At 47.3% G+C, this 25040-nt stretch overlaps 1 protein-coding gene and 1 long non-coding RNA gene across 3 annotated transcripts in view; both read left to right on the forward strand.

Moving 5' to 3' along the window:
* The first annotated feature begins 2445 nt into the window (after nt 1–2445).
* LOC131485735 (uncharacterized) lies at nt 2446–9503 on the forward strand. Its single transcript, XR_009248984.1, has 2 exons — nt 2446–3441; nt 8452–9503. It is a non-coding gene; the product is annotated as an uncharacterized LOC131485735 (long non-coding RNA).
* Nucleotides 9504–24326: 14823 nt separating this feature from the next.
* Nucleotides 24327–25040, forward strand: part of CTNNBL1 (catenin beta like 1) — a 162090-nt gene continuing 161376 nt past the window's right edge. For both annotated transcript variants that reach the window (XM_058685552.1, XM_058685553.1), the window contains exon 1: nt 24327–24484. In XM_058685552.1, coding sequence (XP_058541535.1) covers nt 24455–24484 — 30 coding nt within the window. In that variant the 5' untranslated portion in view covers nt 24327–24454. The remainder of the gene's footprint in view (nt 24485–25040) is intronic.

The raw sequence follows: 25040 nt of genomic DNA on the forward strand, positions 1-25040 counted from the left end.
GAGATCTAAATAAGGCCTGCTCATCTTTTACCCTCAGCTTAACTGTTACCCCCAGGAAGCTTTCTCTAGCCCCCTAGACTAGGTTACCTTCTCTTACAACCGGGATGTGGGTATTCACCCAGTGGTTTCTAGTTTTTCAGGATCTGTTTCTCCCAGTAGACTGCCAGCTCTGTGGGGACAGGTCCCCCGGCTGTCCTGGCCGTCCCTGTGGTGTGAGCATCTAGCAGGGCCCAGCACAGAGGAGATGCCTCACAAATACTTGCCGACTCGTTGACTGACTGAGTCTTGGGTCTCCGTTTCCTTGCTTTGCAGAGTGAAGATAAGAATGTCCACTTTGCAGCATTGCTGTGAGGATTCGGTGACTTCACTGTAAGGAGATTCAGAGGCTTTCGTTGTAAATGAAAATGTTGACCCCAGTACCCGACGCGTGGTAAGTGCTCAGTCATGCAACGCTTCGGTTAATGTTGCTGTTATTTCTGATTGTGGTGGAGCCCTGAAGGGTTAACTCTGCTCCGTGTTGCTGGGGGCTGATCGTTGTAGGCTGCGTTTTCCAGGCTTCTGGGATGACTGGCTTCCGGCTGGGTTTGGCCCCTTGGGAGGCATTGCTGGGAGACTGGAGGGTGGGAGGGAGGAAGGGAGAAGCCGGGGTATGTCTCCCTCTCGGCGTGGGCAGCAAATCCAGCAGCGGCTTATCTCCTCCATGTCTCTAGCTCCCCTGTAGCTCCATTGTGGCTTCACATTCCACCAAGTGCCCCTGCTCCTCCCTGCTCAACGCCACCCCTGCCTCTGTCTTAGGGATGGTGGCAGCCTCCTGCCATTACTAGACTTTGAGCTGCTTCGCTGAGTTGGCTTGCTTCTCAGCTCTTCCACCACCTTCCATTTCTTAAAGTTCTTAATTTATGAATATTCACGTATTTCCTGGTTAGACACTGACCAGTACACTTCCCTATTCGGCTACCAGCTGCTGGTGGAAAGGGCTCCATCTTGTACCCCCATGGCCTGGACACAGAGAAGCTCCCAAGAGGTGAATGAATGAGTGAATGAATGAAAACTGACTTTTCTAGCCAGGCTCTCCTCTTGCTTCGTAAGGGAGGGCATAAGGAGAAAGAATCGCTCCCTGAGATTAATAAATGTTTGGCTTAAAACAAGAACAATAACGACACTAATGAACTACTCTGTAAAAAGAAAAGGCTTTGTACATAGTTCTGAGACTGTACATTTCTTTGCAGAAATGCAAAGAACTGTAAAGTTCTGTACCCGCGTTGGGCTTTCCTACCATTTCAGCCCAGCTCAGCACTCCTGCCGAGGTGGCTTGCAGGCTGGAGAAGCTGAGAGAAGAAAGGGAACATGATGGATTGGAGGCAACGTCTCAGCCAAAGAACAAAAGGCGGGGAGGTGCACAGGGGACAGTGGATGATTTAATCATTATAGGCTCATTAAGGGAAGTCCCTTCCCTTCCTTGCTGCCTCCAAAGCACCTGGACCCCTAGGTGCCCAGCCAAATCCCTTCATTAAAATTTCTCAGAACTAGGGCCAGGTTGGAAGGTGGTCAAGGCCTACCAGTTTGTCTGCCTGACAAAGGGAGGAGGCTGCGGGGGTGGGGTGGGGTGGGGGGCATTTCTCTCAAAGTCACCCGGGAATAGCAGGGCAGGTGAAATTTGGGATTCAGTTTGGAGGATGAATGAAAGGGGATTTCAGAGATTTTAGGGAGTGACCCAGCCTGTCTTCGATTGGGTTCCCCTAAAGCAGAGCCTGAGACAAGGATGCGGGTACAAGTAATTTATTTGGGAGGTAATCACAGGAAGCAGGAGTGAGGGAGCTCGAGAAGGAGCTGGTTGCCGCTAAGGATAACTGAGGCCCAATCCTGGGGGACCCTCTGCTTTACTATGCAGAATCGTTCACTCAAAGGGCGGGAGCCTGGGGCACTTACCCACCAACCCCCATGCCTCTGGGGGTTGAGCTTTGCCCCAGCGGGCATTAATTCCCTCACACCTCTGGGCTGAGCCTATGGGTGGGCTGAGCAAGGGACCAGGGCCTCCAGAAAAGCTTTGGGGTGGAAAAATTAAGAGACCGGCTGGGTACCTGAGGGAGGACGCTGCCAGGTCACCTGGACACTGTGTGCCACGGCTGCAGCTGAAAAGCAAATATGGGGCGTGGCACGGGGCACCCACAGCATCTTCCCCCCTCTGCTGCCCCTGACGCTCTCCTGCCTGGGTGCCCAACCTCCATGGCCCTTCTTTTTTCCTTCCTCCCTTCCCTGGAGGGAGGAAAGCTCAAATGAAGAGACTGCCTGGCCCCTTCCAGATCAAAGACGCTGGGACCCTTTAAACCAGACATTCTCTTATTCTAAGACTCTAGAATCCGTTTGCAGTTTTGTGACGATGGCCCCAGAATGCTGACTCTCCCCTTCCAAGGTTCTAGAACTTTTAAGATTCTACAAAATGGGGAGCGGGTTTCGGCTGTAGGACTTGAGTGGTCTCGGCCATCTTACCAAGGGCCACCAGGACCCCAGATAGGCCACTGGGGGCATGGACCAGCCTGGAGGACAGCCTGAAGTGCCCCTGTCTTCAGGCCTGCTGTGACACGTTGAGGCTTCATTCATAACTGGTCCAAGTGTTTGGCGAGCAGGGGGCTGCGGACACGTGGGCTCGAAGAAGGTGCCTTAGAGAGACCCTCACGTTCCCTCCAAGGAAGGAGCCGCCTCTGCCAGCCCGCAGGCCCCTTCCCCGACAACAGCCGCTTACCTCCCACCTGCAATCCCCGCACTGGCCTCCCTCACCCATCCTTACTGTTTCCTTTTCTCCTCCCGAGCAAGGAGCCAGTTTTCGCTCAGCAAACCTTTACCAACTGCCTATTAAGTGCCAAGTGCTAGGTTAAGCGTTTGAAACACCTATCACGGATTGGGACCTCCGTAAGCAGAGCATGAAGGGCAAGATATTTATTGGGGATTAACACGTATGAAAGGGAAGGGAGGAAACAGGATGAGACAAGTGAAGTCAACTGATCCCGGCTCTGCAAAGCCTCAGCCAGCCCTGCGGGCGAGCTCTGGAGAGAGCCCCGCCTGGCAGGACCGTTCTGCATCAGCCGAAATGGCCAACCCTTTAAACCCCAAGGCTCGGTCACCAGATGCAGGCTGCCCTGGGAAGGGTGTGACCTCAGGCCACAGGCTCTCTGCAGCTGAGGCAGACCCGAAAGAGCCGAAAGAGCCGAAGGCAGCGGACTGTCGCCAGCCGCACTCCCCGCGCCGGGCAGCAGGCCCTTCCCGGAAGGGGTGTCTGGGCAGAGTCCCTCTCTTTGTCTACCGAACATCCATGATCCGACCGAAATCGCGCCACAACCCATCTGTGCAGGAATTAACAAACTTATTTTACAGAGGAGTTCACAGAGGTTCAGCAACTTGCCGAAAGCAGCTTCCAGAAAGGAAGGGAGAGTCGGAAGCCAGGTCTGTCCATGGCCGGGGTTTTATGGTCTCCTCGCCATAGGATAGCTGTGCTTTGCGCGGGGGATTCATTTTCATATGTTGCTTGCAGGTGCAAACGGTTGGCGGGATGGGGAGCGCGAAGGATACTTCCCCCCCACCCCCAGCTGCACCCCCACGAAGCAATCTTAGCATCCCTCTTCCCTTGCCTTTTCCCTCTCCCCTCCTCTACCTTTAGCGCCCTCTTCCTCCCTACCCCCTATCTGCAGGGTCCACGTGGGTCTCCAGCTCCTGCTCCAGGACAAGGCATGTGACCAGGCTAAGCCAATCAGAGCAGAGCATTCCCTTAGCTGGGCAGTTGGGTCACACCTGTCACGTGACAGGAGGGGGCCCACTCAGAGTGAAATCCAGGACTTTTGCAGTAACTGCCAGAAAAGTCTTGCCCCTTCTAGGTGTACTTGAACCTCCCACAGTGTAGAATGGTTGCTGTCGGTCTGTTTCAGTTTTTACTCCCTGTATCACAAGCCACCCCAAAAGTTAGTGGCTTACAGCAACAACGACTTATTATTTCTTATGATTCTGGAGGGTGACAGTGGTGCTTTTGTCCCATCCATACGTGTTGGCTGGGGTCACTCGTGTGGCCGCATTCAGCTGTGGCTGGACTGGAAGGGCCAAGAAGCAATGGAGTGGGGGTTGGGGTGGGGGGTAATGGATAGGGAGGTAGGAGTGATTAGCCCCAGGTGCTGTTAGTAAAAAGGAGCATTTTTTTGCTGAGCTTAAAAATGATAATAACACTGGGAATGCAAGCTGGTGCAGCCACTCTGGAAAACAGTGTGGATGTTCCTCAAAAAACTCAAAATAGAACTACCCTACGACCTAGCAATTGCACTACTAGGGATTTATCCACGGGATACAGGTGTGCTGTTTCGAAGGGACACATGCACCCCCTTGTTTATAGCAGCACTATCAACAGTTGCCAAAGTATGGAAAGAGCCCAGATGTCCATCGATGGATGAATGGATAAAGAAGATGTCGTTTATATATATATACATATATATATATACATATATATATATGTATATATGTATATATATATATGTATATATACACAATGGAGTATTCCTTCGCAATCAAAAAGAATAAAATCTTGCCATTTGCAACTATGTGGATGGAACTGGAGGGTATTATGCTAAGTGAAATTAGAGAAAGACAAATATCATATGACTTCACTCCTATGAGGACTTTAAGAGACAAAACAGATGAACATAAGAAAACGGAAACAAAAATAATATAAAAACAGGGAGGGGGACAAAACAGAAGAGAGTCATAAATATGGAGAACAAACAGGGTTACGGGAGGGGTTGTGGGAGGGGGGATGGGCTAAATGGGTAAGGGGCACTAAGGAATCTACTCCTGAAATCGTTGTTGCACTATAGGCTAACTAACTTGGATGTAGATTTGAAAAAAGAAAAAAGAAAATTAAAAAAAGAAAAAAAAACCCTAAAAAAATTAAAATTAAAATTAAAGAAAAAGGAACAAATTATGCCCAAAGTTAGCAGAAGGAAGGAAATTAAGAAAATGATAACCCTGAAAGTCAATCTGCTTTTTATCATCAGCATGCTGCAGATCCCAAACAAGGTCAGTGCTGAATACTCCCACGAAGGCAGACCTCCATCCCCCCCCCCCCCCCCCCCCCGCCTTAGTACAAAGGGCTCTCTCAGAGTCTGGAATCTTTGTGATGATTGCTAGCTGGGACGCCTCAGATCTCCTCTGTGAAGCCTTTATTCCCATGTGGCGTGTCATCTTCACAACTCCTGAACACGGTCTCTCTTCAGCACAACAGCCTCTGCCTCACAGTGTGGCAACGGGACTCCAAGAGGGAACGCTCTAAGAAGTCAAGCACAGCCACGCAGGTGCTTCTAAGGCCTCGCCTTACATCACGTTCACTCCTATGACATCAGCCAAAGCGCATCACGTGGTCAAGCCCTGCATTAAATGTAGGAGGGGACCCTCAAGGGCATGAATACGGGGAAGCATGGTTGGTCATAGGCCACCAATGTAGCAGTCTACCACGTGGGGCTTGCCTCCTGCCCGGGAAGGAAGGTCAAGGAGAGCCCTGAGCCGCGGGGTGTATCAGGCAGGGTCCTTAAAAGAGACAGACGCACTCAAACCTTTATTTCGGGAGACTCTAATAAAGGGGCTATTTGCAAAGGTGGCAACAGTTGTCCAGGGAATTCAGCAAGGGATGGTTCCTCTGGGACAGCACAAGCCCAAGAGGCGAAGTGGAAAGACACTGGATATATCATCGGGGCTTCTGAATCCCTCAAAGCCTGAAGCAGCTCTATTCTTGGGCTTTTTTACCTATGTAAAGCTCATCAATGTTTTTTTGTTTTTGTTTTTTAGTGCCTAGGCCCGTATGGGTTGGTTTCGGTCTAGTGCAATCACAGCGTCCCTGACGGATATGCTGTCATCGAGGGGTCGGGCATTTATTTATTTATTTATAATTTTTTTTAGAGAGAGAGGGAGGGTACAAGTGAGTGAAGGGCAGAGAGAGATAGGGAGAGAGAAGCGGGGCTTGAACCCACCCATTGTGGGATTCGAACCCAAAAACCGTGAGATCGTGACCTGAGTCGAAGTCAGATGCTGTTAACTGACTGAGCCACCCAGGCGCACAAGGAGGAGCTGGTCCTTTAATGGGATGACTACATTTCACGCTCATCAGAGTCCTAAGGGGTCCACAGGGCAATAACATTGCAGGTGAGCAAACTGAGGCTCTGAGAGTTTAAGGGATTTGGCCTAGGACATCTGGCTCGTTAGTGACCGAGATGGGAGTTGACCTCGGTCCAGTGTCAATACTGCAGCCACATTTAGCCACTCTCTGTCTCCTGGATATGCCCTACTCTCTTGCCTCCAGATCCTTCCTGGGTTGAAGAGTGTCCCCTTGCCTAAAAAAGGCCAAGTTCTAACTCCAAGTACCTGCAAACGTGAGCTTATTTGGAAATAGGATCTTTGAAAATGTAATTAAGTTGAGGATCTTGAGATGAGATCATCCTGGATTCGGGGTGGGCTCTAAATTGTAATGACAGGGGCCCTTAGGAGAAGGGGATGTGAGTCAGAGAGAGGGGAGGGCGTGTGAAGACAGAATGCAGTGGCGGAGATTAGAGTGACGCGTCTATAAGTCAAGGAATACCAGGGCTTGCCTCCCACCACCAGAAGCTAGGAAAGACACATGAAACAGATTCTCTTTCTGAGCTCCAGAAACTACCAGCCCCACCGTCCCCTTGATTTTAGACTTCTGGCCTAAACTGTGAGAGAATAAATTTCTGTTGTTTTGGATTACGGAGTTTGCAGTAACTTATTATGACAGCCCCAGGAAATTGGACAGGACCTTTGCACATGCCATGTCAATGGCCTGTAATATAATCCTCTTCCCTTCCCCAAACCTGCACTCCACTCTGCCCTTTGAGGTTTAGAAGTAAATAAACCTGCACAGAAGAAGGGGGACCTTTCGAGGAATCACTCACGCTGCCTCCTCCCGTCTTTCCTCCTTGACCTAGAGGTTTCAGCTCAGACACCACCTCCTCCAGGAAGACTTCCTCATGTTCCTACCCTTCTCTGTGATTCCACAGTCCCCTGACCTGCCTCTGCCACAGTTGTGCCGGCACTGTCTGTTGACATGGCTTGTTTTTCACTCTCCCGCCGGACTGGGCACTGCTCACAGGCAAGGACTGCACCCAATTCCTCTTTGTGGCTGTGAACCTGACACAGGTTCAGGCACAGCGGGGCTATTCACTAATGTTTGCTGCGTGAATAAATGAGTGAATGTTCAGTTCCCCTCCAGTTCTGCTCCATATGGACCTCTGCCCCTTGGGGGAGTAACCCTTCGCTGGGAACACGGGTGAAATAGCTCAAGATCACCAGTGGTGGGTGGGGGCAGGACACTCAGCCTCGAGTTCAGCCATACTTCAGCACAGCTCCTGCCCGTGATGCCAAGGCCCTGTCAGAGGCGTGACAAACAGCTTGGCTGATGGCTTATAATGTCAGAGATGATGGAAACAGGGAGGCGATGGCTGAAAGAATGGGTTGGGGACGCTTGTCATAACTTTATTTGTGGGAGGTGAGTTCCTGTCGGTCGGGTGATGGATGGTGCAGGGGCAGGCACAATACAGGCCCTGCCACCGCACCTCCCCTTTCTCTCTAAGCCAAATGACTTTGGGGATGAAAAATGACTTTCTTGGGAGAATCGGGGGAGGGGAACTTCAGGGAAGGGGGCCATGTGGTTGGCACCTTGGAGCGACTTTTGCCTTCCTCCCTGAGAATTGACTTTTGCCTAGTCCAGCCTGATAGTGTCTTTTCTTCCTTTCTCCCTCCCTTCCTTCCAAGGAGACTATTGATAATAATCTCAGACACATCACCTGCCTTAATCTTTAAAACTGCCTAAAAAGGAATGTGTACTTTTATAGACGAGGAAGCTGAGGCTTGAGGAGAGAAAGTATATCCTAAATTGCCTGGGAAGGAGGTGGCAGGATTTGAACCTGGGTCGAATTCCTCCAAACCCTGATCTCCCTGCATAACGATGTGATAAAGACCATGTATGTAGCATGTGCTAAAGTCTTTGGAAGCACAGTGAAGAGAGCAATTAATCTGATGGGAAAAAAGTCAGGGAAGTCTTCCTGGAAGAGAAGATATTTGGCTTGATTCATAAAGGATGAATAAAATGTTAACGGGTACAGAAAGAGGATATTGGGGATTGGGAAGGGAAAAGAGAGGAGTAGCATCCACTTTCGTTTACTTGCCCCAAAGCAGTCACTGCCCTCTTTCCCCCTGCTTCCAGAACCATCCTGCTACAATGGCCAGAGGCATTATTAAGCCATTTTGTGAAGTTTCCATTTGCCTTGTGAGTGATTGGTTTGGAAACAGGAATGGGAACAATTCTGGCCAATGAGATGTACGGAATGTTCTCTCAAGGACTCCTGGGAAGTCTGGGAAAGGTTTTATTGCTCTCAGAAAGGGAAAGGCCTTCTTCTTTTGCAGGATGTACTCATGTCTGTACTTGGTGCCTGGAGGTGTGGCAGCCATCTTGTGACCGGGCGGAGAAACTGACACCCTGATGCTGGCTCAGCAGGAAGATGGAAAGGACATTACTGGGCTGCTGAATTAATGGCTCCTGTAGCTACCAAACCTTGGAACTTAGTCTTCAGTGGATACACGTTTCTCACTGTTGATCAGCTGAGTTGGTGGCTTCAAATTTTTGCAGCCTGAAGGTTCTGACTGATTCAAGAGCTAAAGGGGATGCCAAGACACCTTGTTGCTTCCACAGCTCAGGCTTGGAGAAGAGATAAAGCTGTGAGGGTTAAAGGTATAGGCTTTGCAGTTAGACAGAGTTGGCTTCAAGTCCCAGCTTGGCCACTTCCTACTTGTGTGACCTTAGGCATGTCACTTAATGTCCTTGAGATTCAATTCCTGGGGATGAGAATAATACATCATAGGGCTCTGATGATAAAATAAGGAAATGCACAAAAAGGGCTGCTTAGTACAGGACAGGGTGCATAATAAGTACTCATTATATCATCCTGATGGCAGCTGTCCTTACTGTCATTATTGACTTTTTGGGTCCCCATGGAAGCCTTTATACTCTCCTCATACACTTGCCTAACTCATACTCACCCTAACACTAGAGTCAGCTCCTCCGCACTCGGCCAAATTCAATTCCCCTTAATACTGTGATTGTGTAGGTTTTGAGGTCTTAGAACTATATTCCAAGCTGGAGGAGGAGAAGGGAGGAGCTGGAGTCAGGTCACGGCTAGGGTTATCATGGATAGGGTTAAGGTTCTGTGGCCACAGGTCGGCCCCAGATGGACCTACATAAGGGCCTTTCCCCTTGGCCAACGCTGCTTGGACCTTTCACATCCCAAGCAGCTAAGTTAGTCTGCATCTCAAAGCCTTGATAGTAGTGAGAAGCAGGTGTCAGTAAAGGAGAAGTGTTTACCAGGCAGATAGAGCAGCATGTCCACCCCAACCGGGGCCTTAACAACAGACCCCGTTGTGCCCAGCAGACAATAAAGCTAAGCCCTAGGCCTACCTCACACTCTCTGAGCCTCTTTGACTTGGATCAAGCCTTCGCTCTCCCCACTTATTCTGTCTGACTCTCTGTTTCGTTCCCCACCGTCAGTGGTGGTGGTTTTCATTTCTGAGAGGCACACCCTTGGACTTAATTCTGAAGTCAGTCTTTCCAAGTGTGGAGGATGTCCATTGTTGTACTGGGCCTACTTTCATCCTGCCATACCTGCCTCTATCCATTTGGCTCCCAAAGAAGCAGGCATGGTTTTCTTTGGCTCCGCCCCTCTGGTCATAGTTAATTGGGCCAGAGGTGGGCACCTGACCAGAGCTAAGCCAATCAGAAAACTTCCATTGGATTTTCAAACCTAAGGGCAGAGCCAATCCCTAAGGTAGAAGCCGTGGGATTTAAATCTGGGGGCTACAGGAAGTCATGCCTCCCACTATATGGAAGGGGTCAGAATGCAACGCGAGAGGATGAGAACAGAAACAAATGGTGGGAATATGGTCCCGGCACCCTCTGAGCCCATGGTACCTGGTTTCCTGAGTCCCAAAAGGGACCAGTGCCCGACTTCAGCCAGGAGTAGTCGATCTTTCTTAAGTACCAGGAGCCAATACATTGTCCTTTTTCCTTGACTAGTTCAAGTGGAACTTCTGTCCCAGCGACAAGCACTCTGACTGACACCCTCCCAAGTCCCTGTGCTGCCCCAGAGCCTTGCTTGGCCTTCCCATTTCAGAGTCTCAGCCCTTTTCCATTTCCAACCTCGGCCAGGAGTCCAAACTGGCTTCTGAGGCCCTGGCATGCCTTCTGCCCTTCTTACCCCACTCGCTCTCCCTGGATGACCTCATTCGCTTCTGTGGCTCAGCCTCCACAACCTCCTTATAACTTAAAACTTCCAAACCCCTAGCTCCATTCTGGACCCCATCTGAGCTCCGGGTTTTTCAAACATGGTGGAGACATGTTGGTCACCTTCACAGTGGGTATCAGGGTTCTTCCTGAAAACAACTATTTGGGTGGAGGGGATACCTTGATAAGCCTCCTGGGGAGCAGGTAAAGCCCTCAGGGCCTGGAAGTGAGTAAGCACTAAGATATCAAGTGGCCGGAAGGTGGTGAGGTGGGAAGCTGCTCACCTCGGGTATGGAGGAGGGATTTGCAATTTGGGGGGAAAGAAGTGAAGAGTTCAGGGGCGGGGTGAAGAACTAGTGGGGTGGAGGGGGGTGGAGTCAACACAGCGAGGTGTGAGACTTGATGTTATGTTAAGGAAAGGTCAAGAAAGAGAGCCACCCCCTCCCCCAGTAGCATGGGGATCGCTCAACACTTTGAAAATGGGGGGATCTCTTATCAGAAGGAAAGTAGCAGGTAATAGTCAGCAGAGCATGTGCAAGGTTTATACTGCCTTGTCTGAAATCTGGCTGTACCTGGCTGTGTGACCCTGGGCTAGTTACCTAACTCCTCTGAGACTTGGTACCATCGCCCATAGAATAGAGTAGGTGTTAGGATTAAGTAAGTGCTGGCATATGCTGGGCCTTGGCACAACATCGACAACAAAAAAATTGAAGTTCAGAGTATCTAAGGACTCACCCAAGGCCACAGAGTCAACCAGGATGGGGGAGGCAGGCTGCAAACCCAAGAATGCGTGATCTCAGAGGATCTCCAAATCCCTCCCTGAACGTAGTTTCACGGAGACAAACCAAGACTAGGGCCTACAGCTCGGGGCTGGGGTTCTGGCAGCTGAATCTTCGCTCCTGGTGCTGGCTCAGCCCAGTGTGGCTGAGAGTTGACATTGCTTCTCCCCCTCCCCCCACCTTCTCTCCTCCCTGCTCTCCAGGACAGTATTTCCCTGGGGCTCCCATTACCAATTTGCAGAGCAAAGCCGCGCACAAGCAGTTCAGGGGTGGTGCGAGCTCAGCGGCTCTGGTATTGTTTTTAATTCAATATTTTGTCCCTGTGCGCCAGACTCCTTTATTGGATGAGAACACTGTTATTGGATCCTGCCCTGCAGGAGAAAACGCAGGCTTCCCTGAACGATGGCAGCTAGGTTGTTCTAGAGTCTGATGAGTCAAGGCAGGGCGAGAAGACAGCAGAGAGTTCCAGAAAATCTGGTGGTTACAAGCTGTTCAGTGACACGCACAAAAATATTAACATATGTATTCTTGACCTTTTCACTTGCCCTCCCTTCTGGGAGGACAAAGCCCAGGAGGCAGCTTTGCCCTCCTCTACATTTCGCTTCTCATCCAGCATACATCAGAATCCTGCTGAGTTTACCTCCTCTTTGCCCTGTGCCCAATGCTACTCAGTCCAAACCCCGAGCGTCTCCTGCCTCGACAACTGGTCTACCCCATCCTCCCCTGTTGCCCTCAAACCCAGTGTCCCTATGACAGATGATCTTATTTGGGATCTCCTGAAATATAGGGATTCAGACGTACAGAGTTTATTTGGAGAGTGATCCCAGGAAGCCCTGGCAGGCAAGTGGGAAAGGGGGACAGGGAAAGGAAGGCAGCCAGGCAAGGGTTACCTGGGCTCGATCCCACTGCGCAAAGCAAGGGTAACCCGGATACCTGGGCTGCATCCCCACTGCACATTTCTGGGAGCCAGTGAGCAACACATAGTTCAGAGTTGTCCCACCTCAGGAGTGAGGGAGCTGGGTGTTTATCTACGAAGTTTATCAGGCTGAGCACTGTTCCAGAGGATGGGGAGGGATGTTAATTCTCTGGCGTCACACACCTGTGCCACAGGCAGGCAAAGCAGATTCCAGTGGTCAGAGAAAGTCCTCAGGTTAAAAAAATAAACAACCAAAAACACAAGTGCTGGCATTTGGAACTGGAAGTCTGCCCAGTGACCAATGGAAAGGCAAGGGCCTATGGGTAGGAGACGCTGACAACATGTCTTCCATACAGGCACGTCCCTTAACTTAAAGCCCCCTGATGGCTTCCCTTTGCTCCTGGGGGTAAAAGCCCAAATGCTTTCCTACGTTCTACAAGGTTTCAGTGTGTTGGCCCCTGCCCATCTCTGCTGCTTCAACACAACTGTCCCTCTCTCTCTGGGCTCCAGCCTTCCTGGCCTGTTCTCTGTTCCTCATATGTGCTTTCTCCACCACAGGACCTTTGTATGTGCTGATTCCACTGTCTGGTCCTTTTGCATCACCTAGATAATTCCTACATATCCTTCAGATCTCCGGGCATCCCAGTACCATCTCCCAGGCTGGCCATGTTCCCTCTGTTCTCCACTGAGATAACTGGTTTCCTTCTCCTCTGAGTCTATAGTTGTGCGATTATGCAATTAATGCCTGTCCTTCCTACCAGACTCTGGATTCCAGAGCCCGGAAGACTGCCTGGTGAATAGCAAGAACTTGATAAAGATTTTGTTGACCGAATGAATGGCCACATGAGGATTTCATGGAGCCCTTTCCTGTGCCAGTCAGAATACTGGGAACAGAGAAGAATTCAAAAGAAACTAAGAGTCTAAGCTGATTCATATAGGAAGGCCATAGCTAGGGAGAGGAGGCAAGAGAGAAGCAGACTAAGATTCCAGAGGGAAGGATAAGAGAAGAAAGATTGGGCAGGTGGTGTGCACTCTAGCCAGTGGGGCTAGACATGGGTGAGGAGGATTATTAGGACATTTCCATTCTTGCTATTCAATAATGACCCTGTGCTGTTTCACCAGGAGCTTTTCAAGGTCTGCTTGTTTTTTTTGTATGTATGGGTTCTCTTGTATATGTCACGTTTTATAAAGACTGGCCCAAGACAGTTCACTTCCTCTGTGGTCCACACCTATGTATTCTGTGTGTTCTATCAACATCATGATTTGGTAAAAAGATCACTTTTGAGACACACTAAACTTGGGCTTAGATCCTGGCTCGGTTATTTCTAGCTGTGTGGCCTTGGACAGATCGCTTAGCCTCTCTGAGTATTGGTTTTTCTCATCGGTAAAGAAAGGGTCATCTGGCCTTGTGTGGCTGTTGGGAGGCTTAGGGACCAAACGGAAGCCCAGTGCCTGATACACAGTTTGGATGTTTGATAAATAATGCTATTGTGGCCCAAACATAGCACATGACTTCATATACCAACATTAACTGAATACCTACTCTGTGCCGGGCATATTCATTCTTCTCAAGTCCCTTTTTTTTTATTTTATTTTTTTTAATTTTTTTATTTTTATTTTTATTTTTATTTTTTTTTAATTTTTTTTCAACGTTTTTTATTTATTTTTGGGACAGAGAGAGACAGAGCATGAACGGGGGAGGGGCAGAGAGAGAGGGAGACACAGAATTGGAAACAGGCTCCAGGCTCCGAGCCATCAGCCCAGAGCCTGACGCGGGGCTCGAACTCACGGACCGCGAGATCGTGACCTGGCTGAAGTTGGACGCTTAACCGACTGCGCCACCCAGGCGCCCCCCCCTTTTTTTTTTAAATGTTTACTTAGAGACAGAGTGAGAACAGGGGAGGAGCACAGAGGGAGACACAGAATCCAAAGCAGGCTCCAGGCTCTGAGCTGTCAGCACAGAGCCCAACACGGGACTTGAACTTACGAACTGCGAGATCATGACCTGAGCCAAAGTTGGATGCTTAACTGACTGAGCCACCCAGGCGCCCCCATTCTTCTCAAGTCTGTAGCAACACTGTGAGGCTAAGTGTTTGAGGAAGACGTCTAAGAGTTCACTGAATCTTACTCCTTCTTCTTGAGCTCATGGAGAGACCGCATTTCCTAATTTTCTTGTACTTGGTAGTGTCCATGTGACTACTTTCTGGACAGTGGACTAGGGCTGAAGTGAAACACACCATTTCCAGGTAGACTCCTATGTACATCTCTCATGAACCTCCACCTTCTCTTTTTCCACCCACTGACTGGAGGCTAAGTTCTTCTAGGCCCTAGGGGCTGGCAAAGCCACAAAGTGGAAAGCAACTAGATGCCTGAGTCAGTTCATCTCTGTTCCTGGTATTCCGACTGGCACAAGAAAGGGCTCCGTGAAATCCTCATGCAGCCATTCATTCGGTCAACAAAATCTTTATCAAGTTCTTGCTATTCACCAGGCAGTCTTCCGGGCTCTGGAATCCAGACTCTGGTAGGAAGGACAGGCATTAATTGCATAATCACACAACTATAGACTCAGAGGAGAAGGAAACCAGTTATCTCAGTGGAGAACAGAGGGAACATGGCCAGCCTGGGAGATGGTACTGGGATGCCCGGAGATCTGAAGGATATGTAGGAATTATCTAGGTGATGTGAAAGGCCATGTGGCAAATACGCACTTTGGACTATTTTTTCCACAAGAAATAAACATCCATTTTGTTGTTTATTACAGAAATTAGACTGCTTCGATTATTCCACTATTTTTACCTACATTTTGAAGATGATGGAAAAGAGGCTCGGGAAGATCAAATGACTTGCCCAGGGTTGTACAGCCAGACGCTGCAGGGCTGGGATTCCGAGTCCAGAACATGTTTAAAATGTAACTGATGGCTGCTTTCCTCTTAGTAGGCTTTCAATAAATATTTGTTGAATGGATGCAATTAAGAGTCTTAATTCCCTATGGGCCCCAAACAGCACTCCTGCCAATCCGGGCTACCCCAGGGCTCAGAATGGAGTGTTGTAGAATGGTTTCCTTGTGGTTTGAGTCGCACTGAGTCAGTTAACTGCTTGTGACTCTAAATAAACATAGCCTACCTTTTGTAAATGAAAAAAAAAAAAAAAAAAGAGTCTTCATTCCCTAGCCTAAATGTTAAGAACCTAGGGGGAAAGTAGCTCAAAGATAAATTGCAGAATGACAAAGAAAGAAAGAAAGAAAGAAAGAAAGAAAGAAAGAAAGAAAGAAAGAAAGAAAGAAAGAAAGAAAAAAGAAAGAAAGAAAAGTTGAGATGTATGGATCTCCTCCCCTGTAATGGAAGTTTCTGGAAGGCATGTGCTTTATTGTACTCATTATTGTACTCATTGGCACAGTGCTTGGTACTTTGCGGGTGCTCAAACATGTCTGCTCAACTGAATTCTCACAGGTGGCATAACCTGATTGTTCCCCCAACTTTTTCAGATGGTGGAGAAATACCTTGAAATCACTGTCCTTCTTGCAGAATACCATAAAGCAGTGACAGATTAATTTTAAAAGGCGTAAATTTTATATAATTTTGTGCTAAAATCATGTACCATTTTGTGCTAGGTTCTGCCATAAAAAGTAGAAGCAGGTACTAAAGTTGGGGGAAGTGCACTGGGGAATAATTACAAATAAAGGCAATTCTTCGCCTTAACCCTTCCCTCCATGAATTGGCCTACAACGGCCACTCCTCCGCAGCTGAATTTTAGAACAGGTGGGTCCAGTTCATAGAAGTGTCCTACAGGAGTATGATTTGAAAGCCACTAGATGAGTTGGTTAGAGTAGGAGGGACCAATTTATTGATGGATACATTTTCTGTTTTCATGTTTGCTAGTTACCCGCTTAAAACCAACTGGCGGCCTCCCCAGAGGAAACCAACGGGACTCTGTAAAAGCATTTTCGTATTAGCTTCATTTCTATCTGTTTTATGCTCTTCTCCATGTTTTTCTTTTTCTTACACCTTCTTTTAATTTATGCTACCTTGCTGCGTTTTATGTATCTTTGTAAGCCACCTTAAATCTTTTCTGGAAGAAGGTGGTGGTATAAATAAAAACATGTAACCTAAGTATAAAATGTAACAAGCTCTATAAAAACCTATTTCTAAAATACCAACCGTGGTTGTTTATCATGGAAAGAAGATGATTAGAGGTATGTTGGGGGGGGACGTTGTGCATCCAAAGGGGGCAGATTTATGGAATTATATGAAGCCTAAGGTATGACATTGTAAAAAACTTTAATTAATCGCATGAAGATTAAAAAATTAGTTTCATTTTATTACATATAGATATATATGTATTTTATACATTTATTATCTACTTCCGTAATAGTTCTTCAGGATATAAATTGAGAAAACACAAATAAAGAGAAGGAAGAAAATTAAAGCCACTGAGAGCCCACGACTCGGAGAGCATCACCACCTTTGCGTTTTCTTTGTGAAAGATTCAGAGAGGGGGGGGTCCCAGCAGATCTAATAGGGCTTACAGTCTGATGCACTAATGCTCCCCCCGCCTCCGCAGCCAGCTGATGGGGGAGAGGAAGAGAAGGAGGAGGAGGAGGAGGAGAGAAAAGAAGAGGAGGGAGAGAAGGGGGGAGGAACAGAAACGGAAGGAATCTTATGCGTGGGCATCTCCGGGGGTGGACATGTAGTTGGGATGCCAAGGTAGTGCCTACTGCCTAGTCTGACTCAGGGATGAAGTCTGACACTCCTTGGGAGAGGTGCTGCAGACAGACGTGAGATGTGGGATATGAGCTGAACTGCCTTGGGGCCCAGACAAGTGCCACCCAGAGCTGAAGAGAGACGCCTAGAACCCATACTCGTGTAAGACACTGACTCTCCTGCTGTGAGGACACAATCAGGAGACCATGACACCTCCAGGGGCCCGCAGCTCCTGGAGCGCCGGAAAGCAATGCCCTGTACAGATTTTTTTCTAAGCAAAAATTTGAGATTTCAATCTGAGTAGAGGATTTTCTGAAACTTCTGAGACTGACACAGATCAGGTTTTCTTAACATGTGTTTCTCATGGCATTATTTCTGCAGGATACTAACAGGTGTTATGTGAAAAATGCCTTCTATGTTCACATGGGCTTGGAAAACATTGGGTGGAACAAGGTTAAACAGGTTTCCCCCTGCAAGACTGCTGGGAGCTTTCACTGTATTGTAGTGCCTTGCGATCCTCTCTGGGAAGGTGTAAATTTAGCAGCTGCCCCTCTAGCCGATCTGGGGTGCAGGGCCATTCTCTGCCTTATTGATGTCTGCTGGCAAAGGTTCATGGAGTCTAATGGAGACTAATCAAATGCTCAGTTTATCAATAGGTCACAGTGGCTGCCAATGATGGGGATGTCACTCTTCGGTACCTAAGCTGCTTTGATTTCGTGTATCTATGCTACCTGCCAAAGTACCTAAAAGCTGAGGAGTTTAAAATACCAAAGCCTTTATTATCTCACTGTTTCTGTGGATTAGGAGGTTAGGAACATTCTAGATAGGGGATTCTGTCTCCCATGTCTCATGAGGTGGCAGTGAAGATGTCCTCTGGGGTTGCAGTCATCTGAAAGCTTAACCGGAATTGGAGACTTCATTTGTAAGTTAGACCCAATGAATCTCGCTTCCTGGCATTCATGCCCCGTGTAGTCCCTTCCCACAATGAAAAGTCTGGCCTGTGCACCCAATAGAATATTGCAGAAATGATGGACTGTGGCTTCTGAGACTAGGTCACAGAAAACACTCTGGCTTCCCTCTGGTCTTGGTCTTTCTTGGATCACTTGCTCTTGGGGAAGCCAGCCACCACGTTATGAGAGCAGCCAGATAGAGAGATCCATGTGGCAGGGAATTGAGGTCTCTGGCCAAGAACTAGCACCAACCTTTGTGCAAGCTATCTTGGAAGTGACTGGCATCTTGACTACAATCTCAGGAGAGATCTTTATCCAGAAATACCCTGCTAAGCTGCTTCCAAATACCTGATCCACAGAAACTGTGTGAAATAATAAATGTTCATTGTCATTTTAAGCCACTATGTTTTGGGATAACTTGTTACGCTGCAACTGATAACTAATACACATCCTTAGTGCTAGGTCTGGATAATAACGAGCTGCTTCAGCTCACTGGTTAAGGGGATCGTTTATTTCCCAAGCCAGACGTGGTCTTAACCAGTGTCCTTTCACTGACCCCAAAGAGTGACTGCATCAATAATTCTCTCCATCTCTTATTATGAAAGCATCTCTGGAAGGTCTGACTCATGAGGATCATTGGTGTGGGGCACTGATGGGGGGGGGGGCTCAGAATTAGGGGTTTATGAAACTCATCACATTCTTATGAGCCATTGTGAGTGCTGGTTTTCATAGCTTTTCCAATTGTACATATTTGGCTGCAGAATCCTTTCTTTGTGCAATGGACATAGTTGGTCTGTACCCGCATCCTTTCTTCCTTCTCCCTTATTCCTGAGAGAAAGCCTTAGAAAAAGATGATCTCTCTTATTATTCATGATGTTATTGTGCCTAAGACTGCTGCTGCCATCCTGTTGGCAGGAGAATAATAAAATGAGCTCCAGTGTATCCATCACCCACCCAGCTTCTATAATTATCAGCTTACCAGTAACCCTCTCATCTCTCCTCCATCCACACCCACGCTGGCCCCCACCTTGGATTATTTTGAAGCAAATTCTAGTTAATCATGTTATTTCATATATAGATTTTAGCCTGGATCTTTAAAAGATTAGGACTCTTTCTTTTTAAAATTTTTTTTTCAACGTTTTTTATTTATTTTTGGGACAGAGAGAGACAGAGCATGAACGGGGGAGGGGCAGAGAGAGAGGGAGACACAGAATCGGAAACAGGCTCCAGGCTCCGAGCCATCGGCCCAGAGCCTGACGCGGGGCTCGAACTCACGGACCGCGAGATCGTGACCTGGCTGAAGTCGGACGCTTAACCGACTGCGCCACCCAGGCGCCCTAGATTAGGACTCTTTCAACAACATAATCCAATTCTATCATCACACCTCAAAAAACCCTGAAATAATTCCTTTTCATTGCATATCCATGACTATTGAGTTCTTACTTGGCTTACAGTATATGGAAGAATATAAATTCTTGTGTCTAATCGAGACCAAGATCTGCCGGGAGAGATAATTACTCTTTAGCATTCAGTAATCATCTGTGCCTGGATCATAAGTGTCAGTACCATTTGAAAGGTTAACTGAGCCCAAATCCCTACTGTGAAATGCATAGTCAGACAAGCTTGGTTTGGAGTATTGCCAGTTAATAACTCTATGACTGTGGGCAAGCAACTAAACTCTCTACATTTCCGTTTCTAAAACTATTTAAAAATAGTAGAGTGGAGAGGATCCAGGGACCTGGATTTGGGGAATGAGAGGCATAGAGAACAGGGATTTCTCCTGAACCCCAGCAAGTGTATTCAGCTCCCCAGAAAGCACAACCCCCTTTCCACCGCCTACCCTGTAACTCTTTCCCACTCATTCAGTGCCTAAATAGAGGAGTCAGGCACTGTTATATGTTTCCAATCAGCCCACAATTGCAGGGTAGGAGCTCCATATTGGTGATAAATATACTTTATGAGTGTTTTTTGAGGATATTTTCTTAAAGGCTGTTCCAATAAATAATTTACTGAGGCAATGAAATGGAGGAAGCAACTCTGATTACTTCTTGGAATACCTAAAGCTTGAAGTTTAAGGAAGCTAGGCAGCCCACAGCTATTTAAAAACTTTCTGGAAGGGATCATTCTTCCAAGTTAAATTTTTTAAAAAGATTACAGCTCAGCAGCTGGTCTCTTGGGTGGTGCCCTTCCCCCACCCGTCTCTGTGGATGCCACTCTGAAATCACCATCATCATCACCACCACCACATGCTTTTGGACTGCTTGGTGCATAGCCCGTAGCCCCTTTTGTTTTTTTCTAAGGTATACTTGACATAACATTACATTAGTTTCAAGGATACTATGTAATGATTTTATATTTGTATATATTGCAAAATGATCACCACATTAAGTATAGTAGACAGCCGTCATCATACATAGTTATAACATTTTTGTTTTCTTGTGATGAAAACTTTCAAGATCCACTCTCCTGGTTATTTGCAAATATGCAGTACAGTATTAACAACAGTCACCATGCTATGTGTTACATCCCCACGACATTCGTTTTATAACCAGAAATTATAAACCTGGAAGAGGTCACCCTTTATCCATTTCTCTGACCCCCCCACTCCCCCACTTCAGGCAACTACCAATCTGTTCTCTATATCCATGAGCCTATTTTGTTGTTGTTTTTTGTTTTGTTTTTTAGATTCCACCTATAAGTGACATCATATTTATCTTTTTTCTGTTTGACTTATTTCACATAGTTCTTCTGAACTTCCATTTTACATCTTTAAAATTGGGAGACCGTAGCATTAGGATTGGGGGGTAGAGATTTGAAGGTATTTGTTAGTATTGTTGCTGGGAATGAGTCAATCTGTGGGTTGATTGGCTCATTTATTAAACCAACCACGAGTTAGTGAGTGCCAATTAAACGCTAGGTATTGTGTAAGGTTCTGACGTTATTGTGGTGAATAATACAGTAATCTCCGGCCTTCTGGAACTTAGAATATGGAAGAGAAAACAGACTCCAAATGAAGGAAAAGCAAATAAATATAGAAACACCAATCAGAAGTGTCCTGAAGATAATGGCGAGGAAGGCTGATAGAGAATCTGAGCGACTGTCTTAGATCTCGTAAGTCAGAGGAGACTCCTCTGATGCAGTGACATTAAGCTGAGACCTGAAGGGTGAGTCTCCCAAGCCCCATCCCCTGGAGATTCCCAAGAAACGATTAATGGACCTTCACATCAAGATAAAGGATGCCCAGTTAAATTTTAATTTCAGAGAAGCAACAAAAACTTTTTAGTATGTTGCTAAATATTGCATGGAACATATTCATACTAAAAAATTTCATTGTTTAGCTGAAATGCAAATTTAACTGAGTGTCTTATATTTGTATGCACTAAAGTTGGCAACCTTATCCAAGATCTTCCCCAGACACCCTCTCCTGACTTACTTCCCATTTTTTCCCTCCGTACATCCTATGCTTTGCCTATAAGAAATGTTTCAACTTCTATGTCTTTGCTCATGCTGCCTCCTCTGCCTGGGTCACCAGTCTCCCATCATATCTTCTTGGTTAACTCCTCTCATCCTTTAAGCCCCAATCTAATTGGCACCTTCTCTGGGAAACCCATTGCAGGGTGCTCACCAAATCTGGTTCTCATAGGGTTTTGCCTTATGACTCTATGTTTTAAGGCCGGGTCTCCAAAAACACACAGACAAGATGGGATGTCTGCAAAAGAAAGGGTATAGGAATGATCTCATTTGTCCTGCCTCTCTGCCCCTCCAATTCCCATTTAACTCCACAGAATATTAACACCAAACATTGATGGAGTACTTCTCTGTGCCAGGCACCTGCTAAGTGCTCTTTGCATGCAGCATCTTATGTAAATTCCCCATAATCTTACAAGGTAAATTCGACTGAATCTCCACTTTGCAGGCAAGGGGATCAGGCACGTAGAGGTGAAGTCAGCTGGCTGACGATGTTTCCACAGCTGTGAAATGAGGATCATAATGTTATATTCCTCATTAGGTTTTCTCCAATTAGCATGTGGGTTCCAAGAGGGCAGGAACTTTTTTTCGTACAGACTTCTATATCCTCAGAGCCTGGAATTGTGTCGGGCACTGAGTAGACACTCAGCAAATACTTGATGAATGAACAAATGAGTCACCTTACAGAGGAAGAGAGCACAATTTAGAGAGAGAAAGTAACTCACAGGCGAGCACACAGGTAGATGTGGTGGAACTTTGAGGAGAACCACAATCAGTGGTGTGTTGGTGAATGTGTAACAACCAGCTCTCTGAAACATCAGTGACCCTGTAGCATTTGTTTGTAGCATTTGTTGATTTCCATGGTGTAAATACTCCCACTGTGACCAATCTCAAGCACCCAACCTGATGTCAATCAACTTGAAAATTTCCTGACAATTTAACTATAGGCTCTTGTTGTCCTGTTTATATGAGCTGACTCCAGCACACCAAATACTGGGACATAATTCCAAAGGGTACACAGTTCCAGAGGGTACATTCCACCATTACTCACCTTCCCTCCTTGAATAAGGCCAAGTCCATACAGCTAAGTGGAGGGAGGCGGTGAGAGACACCTAAATAATTCAGTTCAAAGCAGGTTGCATAGGTGATTCTTAAAAAACAAAAACACGGGGCGCCTGGGTGGCGCAGTCGGTTAAGCGTCCGACTTCAGCCAGGTCACGATCTCGCGGTCCGTGAGTTCGAGCCCCGCGTCAGGCTCTGGGCTGATGGCTCGGAGCCTGGAGCCTGTTTCCGATTCTGTGTCTCCCTCTCTCTCTGCCCCTCCCCCGTTCATGCTCTGTCTCTCTCTGTCCCAAAAAATGAATAAAAAACGTTGAAAAAAAAAATTTAAAAAAAAAAAAAAAAAAAAAAAAAAAACAAAAACACACACACAAAAACCCAATCACAAAACTTTCCCGCTTAAAGCTTTTCAATTGATTCCTAATGCTCTTAGCGTAAAACTCAGTCTCCTTACCATGGCCCACGAAACCTCCTTCTGTGTCAGGCACTGTATGAGGCTTTTTGCACAAGGGTATAATGGTGAACATGACAGACACAGTTCCTGCTCTCATGGAGCCTGTGTCCAGCAAATAAGGCTGCCAATAAATAAGCAATCAACCATTAAGTAGAAAATTACAGATGGAGATATATGTGCCATGCAGGAGGTGCTAGAAAACAGAATAATGAGGAATGAGAAGGGACTGCCTCCTTGGACTGGACGTGAGTTGAGGAAGGCTACTCTAAGAAAGTGCCCTTTGAGACCTGAAGGATGAAGAAGAGTTGGATGAGGTATGGGGCTGGTGGCCAGGCAGAAGAGGAGACGATTTGGAGCTTTGAAAAGTTACATTAAAATAACTTCTGTATAATTGGAGACAAGCGGAGATGGGAGGGGGACGATGGTTAAGAATATTGCTGTGGTCTGAATGTTTGTATCCCACCCAAATCCGTAAATTGAAATCCTAACCTTCGAGGTGACGGTATTAGGAAGTGAGGATTTCAGGAGGTGATTAGATCACAAGGGTGGAGCCTTCATGCACGAGATTGGTGCTTTTTATAAAAGAGGCAGGAGAAAGCTTCCTCACCCCTTTCCTCCATGTGAGGACATAATGAGAAAGCACCGTCTATGAACCACATTGTAGCCTCACCAGACAACGAATCTGTTGGTTTATTGATCTTGGATTTCCCAGCCCCAGAACTGTGAAGAAATAAATTTCTGTTGTTTGTAAGCCACCCAGTGTATGCTATTTTTCTCACAGCAGCCTGAATGGACTAAGACAAATACCACGGATGTGAAGATCAGGGGCTAAATGGCTAAGAAGACTAAGAGGGAAGTTTAACACCCTTTGAAGATAGAGCCTTATTTAAATCCCAGGAGCTCAGATGCACTCTTTGAAGAGTCTCTTCCAATCGTGGCCATCTTCCTCCCACAGAAAACCTTTCTACATCTCTCAGGTAGAAACAAGATCATCCAGTTCCCAGAAAACCTTGCATAGATGAAGAAGAAGCCCGGAGAGGGAGATGTGATCACCAACAGTTTCTTTGTCAGTAATAGTTGGAGGCATTGGACAATACACTTTGAGCCAGCACTGTCCTAAAAAATACAAAGGGAGCCAAAAAAAGAGCCACATAGGTAATTTACATTTTCTACTAACCACGGTTAAGACGTGAAAAGAAACGGGTAAATTAATTTTATATTTTATTTGACCCAATATATTCAAAATATAATTTCAACATGTAATCAATATGTCTTAGAAATCCAGTGTGTATTTTATTTACATTTATGGCACATTTCAATTCCGACTAGTGTATTTCAAGCCCTCGGTAGCCACATGTGGTTAGCGGGTATAGAACTGGATAGTGCAGTTCTATGCCTCAGTTTCCTTATCTGTGAAACGGGGATAAAATTGGCTAGGTCACTGGAAGGAGAGCACCTGTGAAACACTCAGCACTCCGCCCTGCACATAGGCGGCGCCCAATAAATCTTGGCTCCTTTCCGTCTTTTCCCTCGCCGCCCCGCCCCCTTCAAGTCTCCGCCTCCTTTCCCCGCCCCCTCCAGGCTCCGGGCGGAAGCAGTACCGTCGCAAATGCAGCGCGCTTTACGGTGGCGTTGCCTTTTCCCGCAGTGTGGCCAGGTTGCGTGTCACAAGAACTTTCAGTTCATTGGCTCTGCGGCCCGCTCTCGGCGCTTTACGGCGGTGTGGCTGGAGCCCCTGCGGAGGGGGCCGCGTTTTGGGCGTGAGTGGAGGGAACCCGAATAGCAGGTGTTGGCGGGGCCTGAAACCATGGATGTGGGCGAACTTCTGAGCTACCAGGTATGTGGGACGAGGAGGGCCGGCGGGCCGTCCCCTCACCCGGGAAGCGGTCGCGTGGTCGGGGAACCAGAGCCCCTTTATCTCACCTCCTCACCTCCTCTCACCTCTGTCCCCGGCCCGAGTCCCCTCACTTCTCATGCCACCGGCTACTCTTTTCACTTTACTCCCCCGAGACTTTCCTGGGCGCATTCCGTTCATTCCTTCTTAGAGCCTAGGCCCCTCCCTCTCAACTCCAGTCTGGGCCTCTTCTCACCCTCCCCTGCTCCGGGGCCTGGCTCCCTTCAACTCTTCTGAAGGCCCCGGACCATCTTCACAACCATCTTCCTTCAACTCTCTCTTGTCCCCCGTCTTTGAGTTGTTGTTGGTGGTGGTGGGAGGGCCCTGGTCTTTCCTGCATTTGAGCCCCGGCTTCTCCACTGACTGGCCCTGTGGGTTTTGGACAAGTCGTTTTGCCCTCTTGGAGCGTTAGTTTTTGTATATATGAAACGGAGACAGTAATAACTTCCTAGTAGGGTTGTTTGAGGACTATATTAACTATTGGGTGTGAAAGCTGGTT

This window comes from Neofelis nebulosa, chromosome 9 (assembly GCF_028018385.1).
Source record: "Neofelis nebulosa isolate mNeoNeb1 chromosome 9, mNeoNeb1.pri, whole genome shotgun sequence".
In the NCBI taxonomy this organism is placed as follows: domain Eukaryota; kingdom Metazoa; phylum Chordata; class Mammalia; order Carnivora; family Felidae; genus Neofelis; species Neofelis nebulosa.